The sequence below is a fragment of the Cnephaeus nilssonii genome (genome assembly GCF_951640355.1).
Source record: "Cnephaeus nilssonii genome assembly, chromosome: 13".
Taxonomy (NCBI): Eukaryota; Metazoa; Chordata; class Mammalia; order Chiroptera; family Vespertilionidae; genus Cnephaeus; species Cnephaeus nilssonii.
Genome location: NC_137084.1, coordinates 37,649,939 through 37,671,377, shown reverse-complemented (window position 1 = coordinate 37,671,377; position 21,439 = coordinate 37,649,939). Strand labels below are relative to the sequence as shown.

At 53.0% G+C, this 21,439-nt stretch overlaps 1 protein-coding gene across 5 annotated transcripts in view; it reads right to left on the bottom strand.

The window, feature by feature from the left end:
* Positions 1-21,439, bottom strand: part of DENND2B (DENN domain containing 2B) — a 148,727-nt gene that overhangs the window by 13,897 nt on the left and 113,391 nt on the right. For all 5 annotated transcript variants that reach the window (XM_079788616.1, XM_079788614.1, XM_079788617.1 and 2 more), the window contains 9 exons: positions 20,136-21,398; positions 16,624-16,760; positions 8,966-9,117; positions 6,919-7,134; positions 5,841-5,937; positions 5,272-5,316; positions 4,102-4,286; positions 2,958-3,067; positions 2,675-2,744 (listed from right to left, as the gene is read on the bottom strand). In XM_079788616.1, coding sequence (XP_079644742.1) covers positions 2,675-2,744; positions 2,958-3,067; positions 4,102-4,286; positions 5,272-5,316; positions 5,841-5,937; positions 6,919-7,134; positions 8,966-9,117; positions 16,624-16,760; positions 20,136-21,398 — 2,275 coding nt within the window. The remainder of the gene's footprint in view (positions 1-2,674; positions 2,745-2,957; positions 3,068-4,101; positions 4,287-5,271; positions 5,317-5,840; positions 5,938-6,918; positions 7,135-8,965; positions 9,118-16,623; positions 16,761-20,135; positions 21,399-21,439) is intronic.

Below are 21,439 nucleotides of genomic sequence, written 5' to 3'. Positions count from 1 at the left end.
TCTGGTGGGCCTGCCAGCCCAAGGTGCCAGCCTCCTGCAAAACTCTACATGGGCTCTGCCCTGCCCCCAAGAAAGACACTGACGGGGCTGGCAAAGGACAAAGCAGTTTGGCAGAGGCTGTGGTATGATGTGTAGATTTACATCTCTAAGGCTGGGACCCTCAAGAATGCAATGGTAATGAGAGGAACTTGTATATATTCTTAGTGGCAAGCCATGTAGTCTTCTGCTCCCCCAACAGGGGGCATTCTGCAAAACATTCCTTTTCTCGGATGCTCTTTTCTCCCTTGCTTGACCCATCCCGTTCTGGGAAGACTAATTAAAAATAGATAAGTGTCCTGGGCTGGGTACATTACTGAAGTAAACTCGTGAGATAAGCACTATTATCCCCATTTTATAGATGAGTAAACTGAGTTAAAAATATTAAGCCATTGCTCAAGATCATGTATCAACAAGTCATGGAACCAGGAGTCTGTTTTGACCCTGATTTGCTGTTTTGCCTCTAAAGCATGCTGCTTTCTTACAGGAAGGAAGAGAAAGGGATACAAAGGCATGGGATAGAGGTATGCTACAGAGTAGAGGAGAACAAAGAAAAAAGTGATTTAAAAGGTGGGCAGTGGAGGAGTTATGCACTGAGAGCTCCCCATGCCAGGAGCCCCCAAATGCAGGCTGAGGTGAGCCCACAGGAGTCTATTGCTCCAGCCACGGGCTGATAGGGCTCTGTGGCCGCCTCTGGCTCAGAGGCCGGGAGTGCCTGGCCAGGCCTGGGAGGGAGGGAGGAGAGCAGCAGGTGCTGGCCCCGCATGCAGGCTGCTAAGCAAATGCAGATGGGGCTATTTCAGTCTCCAAACCTGCTGGCCACACGTCACAGATCTAAAGAGAAGGCAGAATCTGTTTTTGTCCATATTAGGCCTGAAACTCACTCCTCAATCTTTCCCTCTCCCCCGCCTCCCCTAAAGCCCCAAGTGATTAAATCAAGTATGTGGGATTTGGGTTAGAATCATTGTGTCCAATCTGCAGGAATGCCGAGCTAGTGCCAGCCCCCTTGGCAGGGACCCAGCCCAGGCCCTCTCTGAGCAGGCCAGGACAAACACGCTCTTCCCTGGGGGCAGCAGGCCCCCTGCAAAGGAGCAGCTCCGACCCGGCTCTGCTCCTGCAAAGGGAGCCCTCGGAATGCTCTCCTCCAGGCCCGGGGAACCGGGGGCGTGCTGTCCACTGCCTGGCTCACCACCTGCATCTGTACTGCCCCACACTCCCTTAGCCCCACACGCTGGGCATCCATATAACACTTCTCCCCAGACTACCCTTTGGGGTGATCCAAGAGCACCAGACTTGGTGTTAAAGGATTTGAGAATAAACCTGGCTCTGTCCCTCACTGGCTGTGTGACCCTGGAATATCATTACACTCTGAGTCTCAGTTTCTTAAACTATAGAATGGACATAACAGTACCTTATGAGTTATTATGAGAATTAAGGAAAATGACATACTTAAAGCATCTAGCCTGGAACATAATAGGTTCTAAATAATAGTTTATTCCCTTTGCCTTACCTTCTACATTGAAAGTCCTACCCCCTCCGCTCCACTATCAAAAGTTCCTTGAAGGCAGGATCCATGTCTAACTCACCTTTATGGGCCTTTAGAATGTTTGCTGACCCTCAACAGGTGTATGATACGTGTTTATAAATGAATGAATGAATGAATGAATGAGTGAATGAATGAGTGGCCCCAAATCCTTCATTTGGGGTCCCTGCTGTATATTACCCTTGCCGAGGATCGCCCTCATCTTCCCCAGACTGGCATCTAGTAAGGCCTTCTCCCACTAAAACCTGGGAACCCTGAAACATAGTTGACAACCCTAGCCAACAACACTCCTGATGAGTTCCAGGGGACAGTGCAAACAGGACTCTTACCGTTATCTCTATGTATTTCCCAGGACTCATGGGAAAGGAGTTAGGAAAGGGCTTCTCTCTCCACAACATGGCTTATATTTTCAAAACTCTCCCCTCTGAGTTCAAGGCATCTCTCCCAGAATCCCATCGGAAAGGTTAACTCTCCCAGAATCCCATAGGAAAGGCATCTCCCACAAACCCAGAGAAGGCACTGCTCTGTTCCTGCTCAGCCTCCAGCTCTACGAACCATGGACAGGATGCCTCCCACATCAGGCTGGCTAGAAATGGGGGTGAAGAAGATTTTCCTCCACCCCAATCTGTTGCGCACACACATACTGCTGGGGTGACATAGTCCTGCAATCTGGAATTAGCAATCAGAGCTCAGAAGCCAGAGACAAATGAATGAAAAGACAAAGTATAGGCAAGCTAAAAACATATGACAGCCCAGAAGAAGGAGCTCCATTCTCTCCCCCATATTACACATACTCTTAGGGCCCAGTCAGAGCGGCCCCTTTGAGTCCTGCCAACCCAGGAGTGCCTCATCTATAAGAATGTGTGAGTGTGTGTAGGTGTGTGTGTGTAGTGAGCGTGTGTGTATGTGTATGTATGAGTGCGTGTGTGAATGTAAGTGTGTGTGTGAGTGTATGTGAGTGTGTGTGTTGGGGTGGCCTCAGAGAGCACACAGGAGAGCAGAACATAGCATATCATACAAGCTAAAGTCGCAGAAGGGCACACAAACATACAAATGCTGTGGCCCAGCCCCTGAGGACTGAACAGCCCTACTCACCAGTAAACGCCTGCAGTAGCCAAAGCGTCTGCTGCCATCCTCCCCGGTCAGCATGAAAGAAAAAGTCTCACTGGAACAGGGAGAGGTCTGGCATCAGGAAAGCATCAGAGGACCCAGGGACAGCCCCCAAGAAGGGGACTGCCATCCCAGGGAGGGGGTGAAGGGCCGGGTTGCTGTGGAGAGGAGGTTGGGACTAGGGTGGGCCCCATTCAATTGCCCACTGTCATGGGGGTAAAGAGGCTCTGCCCTCATCCTCCCGCCAGCCAGGTCGGGCAGGCCTCACCTGGTATACTCGGACACAGGCATCCAGTCCTTGGCATCAGGGAAGCAAAACTGGGGAATGGCCTTGAGCCTCTCCTCTGCCTCGCGCATCTGCTTGGTGGGTCGGTCCAGCTGCAGGCAAGAGGAATATGGGGAGAGATGGACAAGGGAAGGCATGGAGCCTGGGGGTGGGGGGTAGGGGTGGCTAAGAAGCATCTCCTCCCCTGAGAGCCCTAGATGGCATCCTATCAACTGGCATGCTTCTCAGCAAACCCTGTCCCCACTCCCAATTCTCACAGAGGGGTCTGGGTGTGGGATGAGCCATCGTTTATTCATTCCATGGACATCAAATGGGCACTTTGCATGTGGCACCTGGCACTGTGCCAAGCGCTGGGGCTACCAATGGAAACCAAGTGGACAAGGTCCCTGTCCCTGCACACTGGTCAGGAGAGTGAGATCATCAACAACAAAATTTCAGCGCGGGCCCCAAGTAAATAAACAGGGTGATAGGACAGAGAGAACTGGGCTTCTTGAGGGTATCTGGAAAGATCTCCTGGAGGAAGTACTATCTGAACAGCGAATGAAGAATGAGAAAGAGCTAGCAGCCATGGGAAGAGCTGGGAAAAGACATTCCAGACAGATGCTCCGGGTGAGAAAGGCTTGAGTGTCAAAGGAAGGGAATGGAGGCCAGCATGTGGTGCCGAGGAGGGAAGGAGTAGAAAGAGGTAAGGTAGATGGGGGAATGGGTACAGAGTTTCCTTTTGGGGTGATGAAAATGTTCTAAAATGAATTGTACATCTCTGTGAATATACTAAAAGTCATTTAATTGTACACTGTAAAGTAGGTGAATTATACAGTATGTGAATTATATCTCAATAAAGTGGGCGGGGGGGGGGGGCGGGAAGAAGCCAGGGGCCCTTTGTCAGGATGCTTGTTAGTCCTTGTAAGCAATGTGACTTTAGTCTAAGCACCCTGCTCTCCCCACCCTCGCCTTCTGCATAAACGCCCACAGCCCTTGGAACCCTGTCTTCCCTCCTGGCGATAAGCAGCTGCGCGCAGGGCAGCCAGGTGAGTCGAAATGGCAGGATGGGGCCTCTCTTCTTCCCCGGATGGGCCAGGCAGCCAGAGGCGGTAGAGGAGGGGTGCAGGGGTGGGGACAGCCTCACCTTGGGAAACTGGTAGGAGACTTCAGGGAGGTAGGTGTTGCGGGATGGCTTCTTCTTGAGCGAGACCACCACAAAGTACTCAAAGAGCTCCCGCTCCTGCCACTCGAGCAGCTCCAGCTCCAGCGTCCGGTAGCTGGGCGCACGCTTCAGCATCGACTGGATGTGGACCAGGCGCTGTGTGTGGGCTGGGGGCAGGTCACAGGTCAGGAAGCAGACCCCACGTTAGCCCCCTTCCATACCAGACTCGGGGCTCAGTCTCTATGGGTCACCTCTAAGCACATGAGCCTAGTCTGACAACCTCGCCCAGCTAGGTCTGGGGGAGAAGGGGTAGGAGCAAGGTGTCGCCCTGACACAGGGAGCTACTGGTCTGGGCCTCCTGGAGCCTCTGGAGGCTGTGCTGGGCCAATAGGACTGCCCAAGCCAGGCAAACCCAGGCATGTGTCACTGGCGCCCAACCACCCCTGTGCCAGCAGGACTAGGAGATATGAACATCCACAAAGGCTTCATCCTTAGGCCTCAATCAGTCCTTGAACTTGAACCCTTGGTCCCCGTCCTCAGGCCCAAAGTCCACTTGCCCACTTGCCTGGGCCAGTGGAGGTGGGAAGGAGGGGACTGGCTCCCTCCTCCTTCCATCCTCTAGGCCGGGTTTCCCAGGAGAGAAAGGACAGGGATTTGTCCAAGGCCCCGGGAATGTGAAGGCCCCAGAGCCTTTCCGGGAGGCAGCAGTCCTCCCCTCCAGGGGAAGGGAGATGAGTGGCCTCGGGCCTCCGGAGGACCGGCTTCCTCAGACCGAGGCACATTCCTTAGAACCAGAAGAGGCGCTTGCAATCTTCCGAACCCATCTATGTCCGCCCGGATTCGCATTGACCGGGCAAACCCAGTACCCAATCCCTACAGACAGCTGCTTGGGAAAGTGTGGGCCAGGACACCAGCCTGAAATTTGGCAAAGGAGATGTCTAAAGTTAACCTTGCAGGACTGAGCTCACCTGACTGTAGAAATGGACACTCCCATAGCTCCTTGCTCTGCTGGCCCGGTATCCTGCCTGCCTGCTCTCTCTCCAAACCAGGCCAATTGGGACATGGGCACGAAACACGAGGAGGGAGGGAAGGCTTATTCCCCAGAGCCAGGGCTGGGAATGGCTGCCATGCTCGTGGGGAGCCACACCTCACCTTTGAACCTGTCGTCAGAGTCGCTCTCGCTCTCACTGTTCTCATCTGGAAAGAAACAGCAGGAGTGCATGCTTGCTGAGCCCCTGCCCCGCAGCAAGTGTTTCCGGTGAACCCCACGCCCCAACTCTTCTCACGAGGGATGAATCTGTACCTTGTTCCAGGTCCGGGGGCCCATGGCCAGGCACTGAGTGGCCTGAGACCAGGGTCCTTCAGAGCTCAAACTGTAGGTGCTTATCTATATACAAACCCTTACCGTCCAGTCCTGATCTGGAGAAGCTGAGGACGCAAGTCAGTCTGGACTTTCCTTCTGCCTGAAGTAGATTCCCCAGCCACCTCCCTACTCAGGGCCTCACAGCCCAAAGCCTGAACCATCCCATTCACAGCTTTCTTCCCTCTTTAGCCCTCCCCGCTCATGTGACTACTTCTTGGCTGGGCTCTACCCTCCTAGAAGGCAGCAGGATCCCCAGATGGGCCCACAGAAGGGTAAGCTGAGGCTAGTCCATGCCTCTCCCTGTTTCTAATGCCCAAGGGCCCCAGACACCTGAACCAGTTCGAGTATCAAGGCCTACCTCTCAGTGATGCTGTCTCAATGCTGGACATAGACAGCTTTTTTAACCTCTTCTTTCCTCTCTTGGCATTGTAGATGGAGTTAATTCTTTGGACAAGCTGGGTGAGAAAAGCAGGGAGGGTGAGGTAACCTAACACCAGCTGCCCCTACCGCCAAGAAGGCTGCTTAGTAGGCCACCCGTCGTCTTATTGGTGCAAGCTTGCTGCCCTCCATGCCCCAGGCCCAATGCTGGTCTCCCTGCTACCTTGACACCAAGTGCAGACGGTCAGGTAGCTCTCCATCTACACGCCCCCGAAGTGGACTCCTGTCCCAAGACAAGGACATTAAACTTAGCTCCCCAGAGGAAGGAACTGGGATCAAACTGGACAGGATGGGAACTCCTGGGTCCCAAGAGTCCCTGAACCAACGGAGACAAAGAGCTCCTCAGATGCAATAACAGGAACAGGGATTCCAGCCTTTCCCCTCTGGGCCAGAACCTGGAGCCTGACAGGAAGGAGCTAAATTCCCAATATACCCAAGCATTGTTTGCAGGCTAAAAATACCAGTTAGCTAAATCCTGCTGCTTTGGGCTGAGGGTTTGGGCCTGGCTGCCTATAAATGACTACTGCAAACTCTTAGTTCTGAGAGTTATAGAAAGGGAGTCAATGTTTGAGTCTGAAGTCCTTCGAAGCCTGAAAATATTTGTGCAGAGAGACCTCAAAATGCACACCCCAAATTGCAGTAATGGGGAATCTCCTAAGGACTGGTTTCCATCCATCCAGAGCCATGGAGTACTTCTTAGGGGCAGAGGTGGGCCTGTCCTTCCCGTAACATCTGCCTACCATTAATCACTTACTGCATCTTTATTGATAAGAAAGGGGAATTAACCAGATGAAAAAGAAAGGCCAGTGCATGGACCCAGGATATACTCAAGGAGAACTGAGGGAGCAATCCCAGATTAGGGGAAGGAAGGAAAAAGGAAGGAAGGAAGGAAGGAAGGAAGGAAGGAAGGAAGGAAGGAAGGAAGGAAGGAAGGAAGGAAGGAAGGAAGGAGCCACCTGCCTGCCCGCCTGCCTGCCCAGCCCCACTGGGGAGGCTACCTTGGGAATGCGGCGGGCCCGGCGGCTGGACAGCAGCTCACTCGTGGTGCTGAGGCTGTCCTCATGGAGGCTGGAGGGTGAGGATGGCAGGCTCAGCTGAGCCAGCAGCAGCATGTCATCGTGGCTGTGTCTCTTGGGTAATCGTGGCAGCCGGTGGCTCTTCCTTTCTGACCAGTTTCCACTGCGCAAGGTCTGGCTGCCGGGTTTCAGGGAGAGCTGGCAAGGGGGAGGCATGGTGGGGGAGGGGCTCACCACAGAAGCCTTGGCCAGCACTGACCTGCTGGGGCCTGGACTTAGCAGCCACAGGATGGCATCACCGGCTCCCAGAATCCCACCCTGAAATTTCCACCCTCTGGGGTTTCCTCTTTCAAGACCTCAGCTGCTAATCAGGGCTAGATTAGATACTTGCTTCCACAAAGGAAGCTTAAGGACTTCTGCCAGAATAAAGAAAGCAGAGGCTAAGAAAACGGGGCTGTCATCTGAGTGGAAAAAGGCCAACCGGGAACTCTGGGGGCTCCCCTGAGCTCTGGGACAAGGCTTAGACGTAGACTTTGCTCTCTACCGAGCCCGGCTGCTGCAGCCAATCTTCCCCCGCAGCCCGATCCAGTCCTAAAAGGCTTCCCCAGTAGAGGCCACAATCTACATGCCGGCCTGGCCCTGCTCACGTATTCTAGGGGCAGCACAGCGCTCTGACCACCAAAGCCCAGCAAGGCCGGCCTCAGAGCCAGGTGGTTCCCTCACAGCCCTGATCTACTTGCTGCCTCCCTCCATCCAGACTGCCACTCTACAGTCCAGGCCGCCTTCCTCTCAGCGATCCTGCTCACTGCCAGCAGCACCCCCTGCAAACTCGGCATGCCTCCCACCTGCTGTGTGGGTCTGGCACTGCCGCTCATCACTCTGCACCATGTCCTCCTTCCTCCCTGCCCTCAATGCCTCTTTCCTTCCCACCTAATCAGTCAGGCAATGCACATTCAATAGAAGCACATTAGGAAGGTAAATCTTTTATAAAAATAGTCACAATATTCCAGTCAGAAGAAATCATTTTTATATTCTCTAGCCAATGTTAAAAATATTCAGGTCCCTCTGGCCCTGGCCAGTGTTTCTCAGTGGTAAGAGAGTCAGCCAAAGCACTTAAGGGTCATGGGTTCGAGTCTTCATCAAGGGCATGCACCTGCATTGTAGGTTCCATACCCAGCCCTGGTCAGAGCACATGCAGGAGTCAACCAATGGGTGTGTCTCTTTCATATCAATGTTTCTCTCTCTCTCTCTCTCTCTCTCTCTCTCTCTCTCTCTCTCTCTCTCTCTTCCCTTTTTCCCCTCCCTTCTACTTTCTCTCTAAAAAAAAATCAATGGAAAATATATCCTCAGGTAAGGATTAAAAACATATATATACAGGTCCCCCCATTTGCATGGAGAATTACAGATGCCAGGGTAGGTGCAAAGCACCTTAATTCTCCTGCCTCCTGTCCACCACCCTGGACAAGGCCAGAAGGAGCTGAAGTCTGAGGGCCTCCTTTGACCCTTCACCCTTCTCATTCTGCCTTCTTTCAGTCCATTCCTGGGAGAGTCATTCTTCTTCCCTCCAACAGGAGTGGCTCCAGGTCTCGTGGACACCTGGCTAGCTCTCAAAACTGGTTCTTGGACCTGTGCCTGGCCCCCCAAGTGCCAGTATGAGGTCATTTCTGCCAGCGCTGCAGCATGCCAAGGCTCCAACCAGGGCCCTGCTTTCCTGCTTCCCACAGAAGGGGGCAGGAAAATGATAAGACAGCAGACCACGGGGACTCCTGCCTTAGCTGGGCAGCTCAGAGCTCTACTGGGGAGAGGAAGGCAGCCGGACAGGATGCCCTGAAGAGCATGTCTCGATTGTCCCCAAGGGCTTCAACAGGCCACAGTCCCTGAGTGCAGAGCTCTCTCCCGACTGAGGTCACATCCTTTGCCAAGCACTGGGGAGGGGAAAAGCCGAATGGAAACAGGCCCAGCCTGGGTAGGACAGGCCCCCACGGTGGCCCGCGTGCTGACCTGCAGGCGCAAGTCCAGCTGCCGTTACCTGAGTGGGCGGGTTGCTGTACTTCCTGTCCTGAGGACTCCACATCCTGTGCAGAGAGTCCAAGGAATTCTCTGACAGTTGCTGGGATTTTCGTCCCGCTCTGCGGCTCTTTAAGTCCACATCCTCATATGGGTTCTCCTTGGGCAGATCTCCTGCAGAGGAGGAAAGGTTAGAGAGGGGGAGAAGGGAAGAAGGAAGCACGCACGCTCTCTCTCACACAAATAAACAAGCAGAATTCCTGTGAACCAAAGAGAATGGCTTCTGCCTGGCCCTTCGGCTCATGAGTCACGCAGCGCCCCGTCTGCAGTGGGAGGCTACAAACAGATCCTGGCTCCCAGTCCAGAAGCTGAACCCCCCACCCCCAGTTCAGCTCAGCCTTGTCTGGCCTCTGTTTTATAAATTCAGGGATTGCACAAGACTGGCTCAGCCACCCCTGCCTGTGCCCAGCCAGCCGACAGCGCCAACACCAGGCGTCTCTCCTTGGCTCCTGTCCCTCTGCTGTGCAAGCCCCACAGATGCACAATTCAAGGCAGGAGAGGCTTAGAGAGGTCACGAGGCTGTCCCTTTACTGACTGCTCCCCGAGGACCCACTTTGGGGGGGATGGGCTTCGAGGAACTCTGGAGAACTCTAGGGCGCAGGGCTTTCCCAGGCCTTGCTCTCACCCACTACGCTGCTCAGCAACTCCTTTAGGGCTGTTCTTCTGTCTGGTCCACTGAGGGAACCCTAGCACCACACAGAGATTAGCAAGCAGTGACGTGCAGTGATTATTTATTCAATGAACTGTTCTTGCACTGTGCCACTCTGTTTCCTGTACTGCTGAGCTCGGCAGAAAAGAGAAGGCCCTCGCTCCCCTATGGGAATAAAGTCTCCTGCATGACAGGAGAGGCGGGAAAGGCTTGAAAGGAGCCTGGGCCGAAGGGGTGGGGTTGGGGGTTCTCCAATAGCTGGCAGCAGGCACTGTAGGGGCAGGACCAGGGAATCTCAGAGACCAAAGCACAGCCTCTGCCTTGAAGAGCAACCCCCTCCCAGAAGCAATACCCTCCTGCCCCTTTTCCTCCGACACATGCCTGGGCTTTTCTAAAATGCAATATTATAACCCAGGCCAGTCCTGCCAGAATCACGGTCCATGGGGACTGTGAGTGACCACAGCCCTCTGCTCCCCTCCATATCAACACCAACATGTGGGACCAGGGTCCTAGGCACCAGTGGCTGGAATGAGGCATTGGAGGCAGCACACGTGGTGAGAGTGGGGCTCACTCCAGCTCCTCTATTCAATAGCAAGACTGAGCCTGGGCGACCAACCAGCCCCAGGGATGGCTGGGCTCACCTCATGCCCAACGGAGTTCAGGACCCCTTCTGGGGGAGCAGAAGGGCTAGAAATAAGGGCCCCTGGAACACAAGCTTTCTGAGGCTAGGATGCAGCAGAAAAAACAATCCCCATATGCTTACCAATTTCTTAGTTTCCAAAGCCAAGATCCCCCCTATTGTGGTAGCTACTTACTACTAGCAAGAAAAACCACAATGAATTTAGGAAATGCCTTTAGAGAGATGTGAGAGGATAGGGAGGAGGGGACGAGTGAATGGAAGACTTCAGTCAGAGTTAATAAGACTGCCCTGGGAGTCTTAGATGGGTCAAGAAAGGGTTGGGGACCAGATTAAGTGATTCCCAACACCCAGCAATTGAGCAGCCGTTTTCCTGTAACACAGTCATGGTATGAAAATGACTTGTCTCCATTCCAGAGCCCTGACTAAGCAGAGCTGGCCCAGCAACCCTGCCTCAGGGAGCCAAATATTAAACCTGGCACCCCCTGCAAGCTGGCTCCTGCCACCCCACTGTGGACACTCAGGAGGAGTCAGGGTAGACTCTACTTCTTGGCCCCTCTCCAGCACACTTCCTGGAGCAGTGAGGTGGGGGGATCAAGGGTCAGCAAACGCCAGGGCAGTCATGTGATCTGGTGAAATGAGACCAGAGCACCACTGTTGAGAGGGGGACAGGAAGAGCACTTCCTACAAGCTCATCAGATCCACACTGCCCTGGGCCAGAGGGGCAGCCAGAGCCCTATCGTCATCCCCACCCCCAATCCAACTCCTTTAGATCAGAGCTTCCCCAAACTACTGACATTTGGGCTGGATAATCCTTGTCGTGGTGGACTGTCCTGGACGTGCACGTCTGCAGGATGTTTAGCAGCAACCCTGACCTCAATCCACTAGAGGACAGCAGCATCCCCTCAGCTGTAATAAGCAAAAATGTCTCCTGAGCAAATGGATGGGTGGGTGGGTGAATGGATAATGGAAGAAAAGACAGGAAGGGAGGGAGGGAGGAAGGGATGGAGGGAGGGGAAATTGTCCCCCCCCCCCCAATTAAGGACCACTGCTTTCATAGGAAATATAATCAATAATATTGTAGTAACTATGCAGTGTCAGATGAGCACCAGACTTATCGGGGTGATCACTTCATAAGGTATATAAATGTCTAATCACTATATTGTACATCTGAGACTAATATAATATTCTATGTCAACTGTAATTAAGAATAATTTTTTTTTAAAAAAAAACCTGCTTTCTATAGATGTTTCTGGATTTCCTAATAGTTTCTGAGTGCCATGACAGGTATCCCTCTTTTCCTCCATCCTTCTCTTCTCCTCCCTCCCTCCCTCCTCATCTCCCTTCTTTCTTTCCCCGGAATCAGAGCTTTGAACATTGATACAAAATCCAAACCTGAAAAACAAACAAACAAACAAACAAACAAACAAACAAACACAGATGTAGGAGACTGAGGCCCAAGGAAGGAATAGATGTATGACATTGGTGCACATTAGTGACAACCTGGGAGGAAACAGGTGGGAACGCCAGGTTCTTAACACGAGTCTTGCCTCTGGAAACAAAATTTCAGGAAAGCCTCACATGCCTGCTCCTCCTACCTGCCTAGTCCTCATATCAGCCACTTTCGTCTCCAGCAATGCTTAACTTCCTGTCTGATATCACCAGGCCGCTAATCATTTCTCCAGGAAGCGACCGCTGGCCCCAGCCCAAGCCCTGCCCCCGCCCCCGCCTTGGCATGGGCCCCTCACAGCCCTAGTTCACCTGCTCCTCTCGGCTGCCTAGACTGTCCCTGGTTGCCCTCTGGAGCTGTCTCACTGAAATACTCCCAGTCGTCTCTTCAGTAGTAAGGGTGCCAGGGGTGGGGGTGTGCAGAGACCAAGCAGGCCCTGAATCCCAGAGCCCCTAACGTGAACCTGCTGGGAGCAAGTTAACGTCAAAGCAATAGCTCCGAGGCTGGGGGAGGAGGAGGTTGGAGGATAAGGCTCAGAACTTCCTCCGGGGAGCAGAGCCACAGCAAGGCCAGGCAAGCTAGGCCTGAGTGGAGAAACGTGGTGAAGATTTAGGAGACAGACAGCGGGGCAGACTGCAAGGCTTTCACCTGCATTCCTGCCCTGACTTCCCTGAGGCGGCCCTACACTGCCCTGGGGGAGGTAGAAGAGGTGGCCTCCTTCCCTGGAGGCCTGGCCCTGAGCAACCCCATCTCATCTCATCAAGCCCAGCTGGGGAAGCCAGAGGTCTCAACCCTTCCCAGCTTTGCTGATGAGATAAGGGACAAGGGCATGGCCAAGAATTTCTGCTTCGAACTCTTTTAAAGGGACTGTCAGAGCCCAAACGTATCACAGAGATCCTCTGGAAGGAAGAACCCAGCCCCACCCGGCCTGGCCCCCACTCCTCCCCATAGCTCCTCTTGTTATTAACCGAATGTGCCAGCACCCCCCTCCCTGCACACACCCAACTGGAAGAACCAGTTAGGGAAGGAGTGTGAGTGTGTGTGTGTGTGTGTGTGTGTGTGTGTGTGTGTGTGTGTGCGTGCAGTATATGGACAGGCACTGAGAATTTCTCCAAAGAGAATCCTAAGCTTCCTGGACCACACCCTGGGTCTGCTGCTTCCCTCAGCATCTACTCTCTGGGTTCCAACCAGCTGTTTCTTCCGGTTTTCCGCTTCTCCGTCCCCACCCCCTCTTGCACACACACAGTGAAGAGAGGGCCAGGATCAGGGCCCAACTCCCTCCACAATGCACAGCACATCGGATGGGAGCTCTATGGGGCCAGCGTTACCCACCCACCAAGCCTGGGCACCATTTCCCACCTGCCTGGCATACTGTTCCCTGGGCTGCAGCCTCTATACTGTCAGGGGCCCTCTGATCCTTACTGCTTCCCAGTCTGGGGACAAAGGAGAGAAGAGGGCAGAGGGAGAGCGGAGGCTTAGAGGGCTTTGCAGGCAGGCTGGCCAGCCTGTCCCTAGCTCCCACCCACTCAAGTTCCTGGAAACGCTCCCTCAGCCCCAGCGAGCTGACAGGAGTGGGAATCTCTGCAGGAATGCAGCCCGGGCTCCCTGGTCAGGCGCCCAGGCCACTCCACATAACTCCCTAACAAGCTGCTTCCTTGGGTGCATTTTTAAGTGTCAGGCTCAGAATGCAAATGATGATAAGGCTTTGGAGAAAAGCAGCATCTTCCGGGGCAGAGGTCAAGTTGGACAGGTGAGAATTAACAGCCCCAGGAAAGCAGGGAGGCAGTCACTCTGCTTTTGAACCCCTCTATTGAAAGTCAGCAGGATGAACCTCAGCTTGCTTTGGAGAACCCCACCCCAGTTCCCCAGGCGTCCTGTCTGGTGTGGGAGGGAGGCTGGCAAACTCCCAAGGCCCTGGTTCAAGCCCACTGCTCACAGAGAAGACAGGCCAGTCTCTGGGCCAAATGGCCCTTAGTCTCTCACAGACCAGGAACCCAGTCCAATGGGCTGCTCCCCAAGGTGGACGTTTAGCCTGGGTGCTCTTCCCTCACAGCCCCATGCCATACACCCCTCCCAGAGCTCCGTCTGTCCCTCTGCAGGCCAGGCAGCACAAGAGATGGGTGATCCAAACAGAATCAGAACCGGACCCTCACATAGCACAGGCTGGGCACAGAACAGAGAGGCTTTCTGGGAAATCATGCCAAGGCGGGGGCGGGGGCAGGGGCAGGGCACTGGTCAATCTGAGGCAAAAAGTGAAACTGACATTCAGAGTTCAGAAACAAGGGCCCCCTAGAACCTCTGGAGGAGGCTCCAAATCTCTGATCCTGTCTCCAGGATGGAGAAAGGAATAAATCAACCAGAGTCTAAGAGAGAGAAAGCTCCCTCTAGCTTCCCTGGTCAGGTCCACAAATTCAGACCTGGCTGCCGTGGGAGCTACAAAGAAGGAAAATGGGCACTGAAGTAACTACAGACCTGGAACCCACCCACCCCACAAGGCAGAAGCAAAACCCAGGTGCCCGGGCCATGCCCTGCCCTCCCTCCCACACTACTTCCCCCAACTCTCTACGCCGAAGATCCAGAAGCTGGTGAGCAGCTAAGGAGCATGCCCCAGCTCCAATGCCTTACCCTGGTTCTAAATCATCCGTCCAAGGAGTATCCAGGCTGCTCCTATGTTGTCTTGCTTCCTCATGCCACCTCTCAAAGCGGCAAAAAGTCCCCTTTACTGAGCGAGGAGGCCCAATCCCAGACACACTTGCCTCCTTCTTCCTCTTCTCTCTAACCTGACCTAAGAAGGCCCGAGAACAGTTCTGCTGCTCAGGAAAGTGGCTGAAAAATTCTCTCTCTCTCCCTCTCTCTCTCTCTCTCTCTCTCTCTCTCTCTCTCTCTCTCTCTCTCTCTCTCTCTCTCACACACACACACACACACACACACCACCAGACACCGCTCCCAAACAACCCCAACCAGAGTCCTAGAATCATGGATCTCCGGACAGTTCAAATGGTTAAAGCGTCCCTTTCTCTCACTTCAGTTCTGTTCTACTGAACATCCCCCACCTGAAATCCCTGGGCGGCGCAGAAGGGCTGTGAAGCTTCTCAAAGAGAGAACAGTGAGGACCAGTGTGGGTAGTGCCTCCTCTGCCCAGGGCAGCAGCCACAAGGGCCGTGGGCAGCAATGACACATTACAATTTACTCCAAACAAGAGGAAATAGGAATCATCCTGCAGCTGAGGTAGGGAGGGAGGTGGGGTTGTGCCTCTGATCCCCACAGCTCTTGACCCCAAGGCTGGGTGACCCGTGCATACAGAGCTTTGTCCCAGTTGTGAGGGACGAGGTCTCCCTCCTCAAGCCCTTTTGCTGTTGGAGGGATTTCACTCCCACAGCCTTCCAGTTATGACCTAATTTTAGATGGCTACATACTAATCACTTCCGTTCCTGGGAAAGCAGTGCCTATGTGGATCGGATCATTGTAGCCATCGCCCCAGAAATGCTGGCCTAGCAAGTTCTAAGGAGAAAAGGATAAGCCTGACGGCTCAGAGCAAAGAGGGAATGGGTGGTTCTCTTTTCCTAAGATCCCACAGTCTTATGAAAGTCTACAGGGTTCTCCACTGGGGCCACTTCTCTCTGATGTGTTAACTAAGACTATGTCCCCTCCAGCCTCAAGGCCTACGAAAGGCACAGAGACAGGGATAGGAGAGAGGATGAGAAAGATGAGAGAGATCAGAGACAGAGACAGAAAGAGGAGAGAGGATGAGAGAGATCAGAGACAGGGAGAGGAGAGAGGGATGAGCGACAGAGAGAGAGAGGAGAGAGAGGAGAGAGAGATGAGAGAGTAGGCCACTTCCCTGGGACACACACTTTACTTGAGCTGAATTAAAGCCTGCCTCCCCCAAAGAGAATGAGGCCAGAATTAAAGTGAACGCCCAAAATAAACCCAACCCAGCCTAGATTATTGGGTTTTTATTGACCCTCAAACACAAGTTCGCCAACACCAAGTCCTCCCAGCTGTCGGCGGACAATTTGCCGAGTTGTCTTACATTCCTGACCTCTGAGGAAGAGGAATGAATGGTTCCAGACTATCTTCTCAAAGATGTTTGTACAGCAAACAGCCTTGGAAGACAGGAACAGTCTCCCTCCAGGGCAGAGGCAGAATGGATTCCTGACCAGAGCAATAAGGATAATGTCTCCTGATGGGCAGGTTTGCAAGCAGCCCCTTGAAAAGATTGGGGTTTCCTAATCCTGGGGTGCCGCCTCTACCTGGACCTCCTCTCCACTGCCCCGTGGGACGTGGGAGCAGGGCAACCATGCGAACATACAGCTCCTGCTGCTGCTGTGCTCTGAGTAATCAAGTGCTTTGCCTGTGATCCGGGAGTCTGCCAGCATCTAAGAAACTGGGGCCGGCTGAACTGGTTAGCCCGTAAGCAGAGGAAAATCTTAGGGGTTTTCACTTTAGGAGGTGCTTTGGTACATATTTAACCTCATTTAATCCCAACAGTAATCCTATGAAGTATGATTACTATTATTTTTGTGGTTGCCATAACATCATCATTTGAGAAAACAAAGGCCTCAGAAAAGTTAAGTGATTTGCCTAAGAACACAAAGCTAAGGAGGGCACCTGTTGGACTCTCAGGCCTTGCAAAAATAAAAGAAAGGGATAATGTGGTTTTCCCCTTTTTATGGTCCCAGAAACCTCTTGGGTTTCAGTTCATTACACGTTCATTTCAGGTTTTCATCTCTCAGCTGCCAGCCCTTGCTAAACTACTTCCTCTGATGACCATTTCCTTGAGAGGTCCCAGAAGCTGGACCCTGGCTGCCCACGACTGACGAAGCAGAACCTGGAGTGTCCCCCTCTTGTTCCTGTTCTGCTGCCACCCGGGCCACTGCTTACCCACAATGTCTTCATAGGCATTCTCTTCTAAAGTGCTTTTGGATCCAAACTTGGGTTGGCTCTCAGTACCATTCTCAGTGGGAGAAGAGGGGTACAGGGACTGGAGACTGGATGCATCCTCAAACTCAAAGGATTTTCTGTGGATAACAAGAACAAGAGTCATTCCAGCTGAGCTAGATGCCTACTGCCTTGTTGGGGAACGGCCATGGGCAACAGCAAAGACCAGATGTCCTCCTCCCAAGACCAGCTACTGAGCAAAGCACCAAAGATGGGTCCAAACTTTCCACCCAAGTGAAGGACTAGATGGTCTGAGAGGCCCCAGCCTGGGGGACTGCAAATAACACCAGTGATGACAACGCAGGTAAAAGGCTGCCTCAGCTATCTCACAGTGCCGCTACTAGGTATTGTGCCATGAGGAGATGGAGGCTCAGAGAGATGAAGTGGCAGAGGCAGGACTCGCCCAGGACGTCTGACTCCAGGCTCTGAGCTTTTGACTTGGGCCTCCAGGCCTTCAGAACAGCCTCCTTGAGAAGCACCTGCCTTCAGAGTCTCACGTCATATAAGCATCCTTGCGAGTGCTCCGGCACTGAGCAGCCTGTAAGGGCTCAACACTGGACGGGTGAGCCCCAGGGTTGTTTGGGGGTTGGGGAAATAGTTGGTGGTAGGTGGTTTGTTGGAACAGGAAGTGCTGAGCCCTCAAAACCAACCACACCACTTCTGAGGTGGAAGTAGGAGGGCAATCTGCAGCCAGAAGCTACTTCCAAGACCCAGCTTCCCTGCAGTTACTCACTAGCTCAGTTCCAACCTCCAAATCACCTCCTCTACTGTAGAATTTCAAAACCACAGCTGGTTTGCGCCCCAGACACCCTGAGCCACAGTACTCTCTACTCTTCTCCTTCACTGGGGAGGCACTTCCCCCATCTAAGACTTGACTCCAGGTGCATCCTCTCCCTCTCCAAGGCAGGTCCCCAGCAGGCTCCTGGGAGGGAGAGAAGGCAAGGTACTCATTGAATCTCTCCTTTTACCCACGACACCTCCCTCTTTTTTTAGGTACCGTTAGACCTTTTAGCCAATGAAGTCCTTTCTCTCTTGTTTAATGAACAACTCCTGCTAAGAATCCTGAGGTGCAAGTCAAGGACTAAAGATGTCCCACAGGCTACATCTCATGTTCAGTTTGCCTGGCTGCTCTGCAGCACCGGACACAACTAAACACTCGACGCTGCCACCGCCTCCCCTCGCCTCTAAGACATTGTCCCTCCTAGTTTTCAAGGGCCTCTGTGGCAATTACTTTTCAGGCTCTTGTGAAGGATCCCCTCTTCCACTCGCCTTTCAAATGCCAGGGTCTCTGAGGGTTCTGTTTTCAGGACCCTTGCTAACTCAGCACTCTTGGGGACCAGATACTGATGGCCATCCCCCGAATTGCCATTTCTACCATGATGACTCCCAAATCTCTGTCTCTGGCCTAGACTTCTCAACCAGTTAATATCCAATGGCTGAGGGCAGTGGTTCCTGGATTTTGCCCCTCAGACCACGACTGGTCTGAGACCAAGCTTTCATTAATACAGGGTATCCCCCCAAAATGTATACACACTTTAACAGCAGAAGCTCAATTTTGAAAATTAAATGTATTTTTAGTAAACACGGCCTTTATAATTATTCAAAGTATGTATATACATTTTGGGGGGACACTCTATATATATATATATAGTGGTGTCAACATCTTGGGCAGGTAGTTCTCAAGTCAGCAAATAAGACATAAATCATGAAAATCCCTCAGGAAGGTACCATGTCAAAGGCCAACACAGTGTCTTTCATTAAGACTAATATAGTTAGTTTCTCCACCAGATTTATTTTTCTTTGTGTGAATACCAGAAGAAATATATTTTTTAAAAATACGTTAAACATAAGAATCATACCTGCACAACAGATACAAACTTACCATTTCATGCTCCTCAGGGGAATATGCCCACTGTGTGGAAAGGCAAATGAAACAGCCTGTACTTTATGGACCATTTTTTCCCAAGAGCACAGATTTAAATTTCCCAAGTTAATTCTTATATGAAGTGAGTCCACCATATATGGTGTATGTGTGTGTATAAATGTAACATGCATGGGAGTAGGTGTAAAACCTCCAGGCTGATCTACCGTCTCCCCACCGCCTTATTTCACCTAGCTCACTGCTTTCTGCTGCTCTCAATTTTGCTCAGCAACCCCATGAGGGGGCTTCCCTCTCCCCCCAGGCTAATATAGATGCTTCTCCCTCTAGGTCTCTGCAGGTCCCACACTGACATGGGCCATGGCGTGTAGCACAGCATCTATGATTTATTCGTGCATCTGTCTCCTGCACCAGACCATGAGCTCCTTGAATAGAAGAACCTTGTCTTATTTGCCTGGTATCCTCTTGACCAGCACAAGCAGGCTCTAACTAGGTAGTGTTTATGGAGGTGGGTGAATAGACCAAGCAAGCACTCTTGGTGGGCTGTTCAAGAGTTAAAGAGCCAGTAAGCATGTGGGTGGGCCAAAACATAGGATTATCCTTGGCTCTGTGGCTCCTGGCTCTGAACCTCTGTGATATCTTCCTCCTTGCACATGGCGGGAAAGGTCCTCTATGAGATAGGACGTGCTGGATGAAGCCTGAAGTATGGGGTCAGATTGAAGACTTCCTACAAGTGAAGCAAACCTGGGTGCCCATCTGACGTTGGGTTAGAGGAGAAAGGCTGAGGGGTAGGAACACAGGCCTTCCAAAGGAAGCTGGCTCACAATCTACTCCAATTCAGAGACTAAGATGCCTGCCAGCTTTCACCATCTCCAATGGCTCCAATGCCCAAGGCACCATAATGGTGATGATGGTCTGGGTAGTCAGGGTCAGGAATGCTGAGACTGACCAGAAAAACAATGTGAGTCTCAGGACAGCTCATTCTTAAACACGGCCAAGAAGTAGATGAAATGTTCTTTCACTCCTTTTCCCTTCAGGATCCGAGGATCCCCTTTTCATACAGGCCCAGGTTTTCATATGGCCAGGTAGCCCTCAGGGAAGAGGAAATCATGTTAAAGGTGTCAATACTATTGTGTTCATGATAACACGCAGTATTCAGATAATGCTGCACTCAAAGAACTAACTTTTGAGTGCTGGCACTTTAGGTAGTCATGAGGCTAAAGTCCTACAGGTCTTCTAGGGCCTGTCTATTCGATCTCAAAGTAATGTGGCCCTACCTTCCCGAAGAACACGGAGGAAGTTCCAGTGGAGCTCGGACACAGCCCAACTCTACTCCAAAGGCCAAACCCAGCCAGCGTGTTCAATACCGGGCATTTGGAAGAAGCACACCCCCCCACCCCCCTCCTCCAGCAAGAGTAGAAGAACAATCTCTTTTTCTGCTGGCTCAGGTTACCACCTAACAATCATCTGGTGCTTCAGAACTTACAAAAAAGCATGACTGACTTTGACCCTGACTACAATCTGCTTTTGCACCCTCCATTAGAAAGAAAGCCACCGTGCCAGGACCATGCGTTACCTGCTCTGGGACTTGCGGTGACCACGCATGTCCTTCTTGGGTCTCCGGGTGACTGGTGGGGCTGGGGTGGAGGGCAGGGGAGGTGGAGCAGCAGGTGTGGGCGAAGGAGGTAGACCATTGCTTGGCTTACTCTTAGGGTTCTTGTCAGCCTCATATTCAAAGGTGCGCTTGGGTTTGGGGACAGGATTCACAGCGGAGTCAGGGGAACTCTTCGATGGCAGCAGCTGGGAACGTGGGCTATTTCCAGGGCTCCCTGGCTTCGCGGAGCCACTGCCTTCCCTCTCTAGGGGTGGGCCCGCCTCCCCCACAACTCCAGCCACTCCTCTTGCCCGGCTGCCAGCGCTCACACTCGCGCTCCCCGTCAGTTCCTCCAAGGTGCCCAAGGTGCCAGTCTTCCTTCTTCCTCGGTCTACACTGTAGCAGCTGCTGGGGAGCTGGGGGAGCCCCCGGCCCGGCTGCTCCTTCAGGGCCTGTTCAATTTTCTGGATGCGACTCAGCACTGCTGAGCTCTCCTTCCTGCTGCCGTGCCCCCTGAGGAAGGCACTGGGCTCACCCCGGCCTGGCCATTTCTCCAGCCGGTAGAAGGAGTCCCGGACAGAGAGTGCCTCTCCTTCCTCCTCGGTCTCAGGGTAGGAACACTCGGAGAAGGTCCTGCTCATCCTCCGGAGGCCCTTGAAATCAAAGGTCTTTTCTGAGCTGCAGGGGGACGGCACGACGCTGGGACAGCCCACACTGGGGCAGCCCTCACTGACCGCCCACTCGCCCCCAGAGCCCTCCCGCTTCTCTCCACACGTGCTCATCCTGGGCAAAGTCTCTCGGCGACCCTCCCATGCTGAAATCTTCTCCCGGATGCCCAGGCTGTGGGCACGGGTGCCAGTGCGGTTCTGAAAGATGCTCCGTGGGTTGGATGCCGACCCCAGGGACGGAGTGCTGTGGGCAAGGGGGAGGCAAGCAGCTACTCCCTCTACATCCTGGCCTGCCCCCGGGACAATCTCCTTCTGGTCCTCTCTCTTGCACACTGAAGGGCTTCCGTCCAAATAACTGAAGCTGGTGGCCTTGAGGGGACAAATGGGTGGTGAAGAAGTGTCTGGGGAGGAAGCCTGAGGATTTGGAGGTGAAGGCTCACGGGGGTGCCAGTCCTTGAGGAGCAGCCGGGAGCTGGAGCGGCTGGGGTACCTGCAGGCTGCCGTTTCACTATCACTGAGAGGGTAGATGGGACTCCTTGGTGGAGAGAGAACTGGAGGTGGAGAGACTGACTGAGACCTAGGGCAAAAAAAAGAAAGAGAAAGAAGAGAAAACGGCAG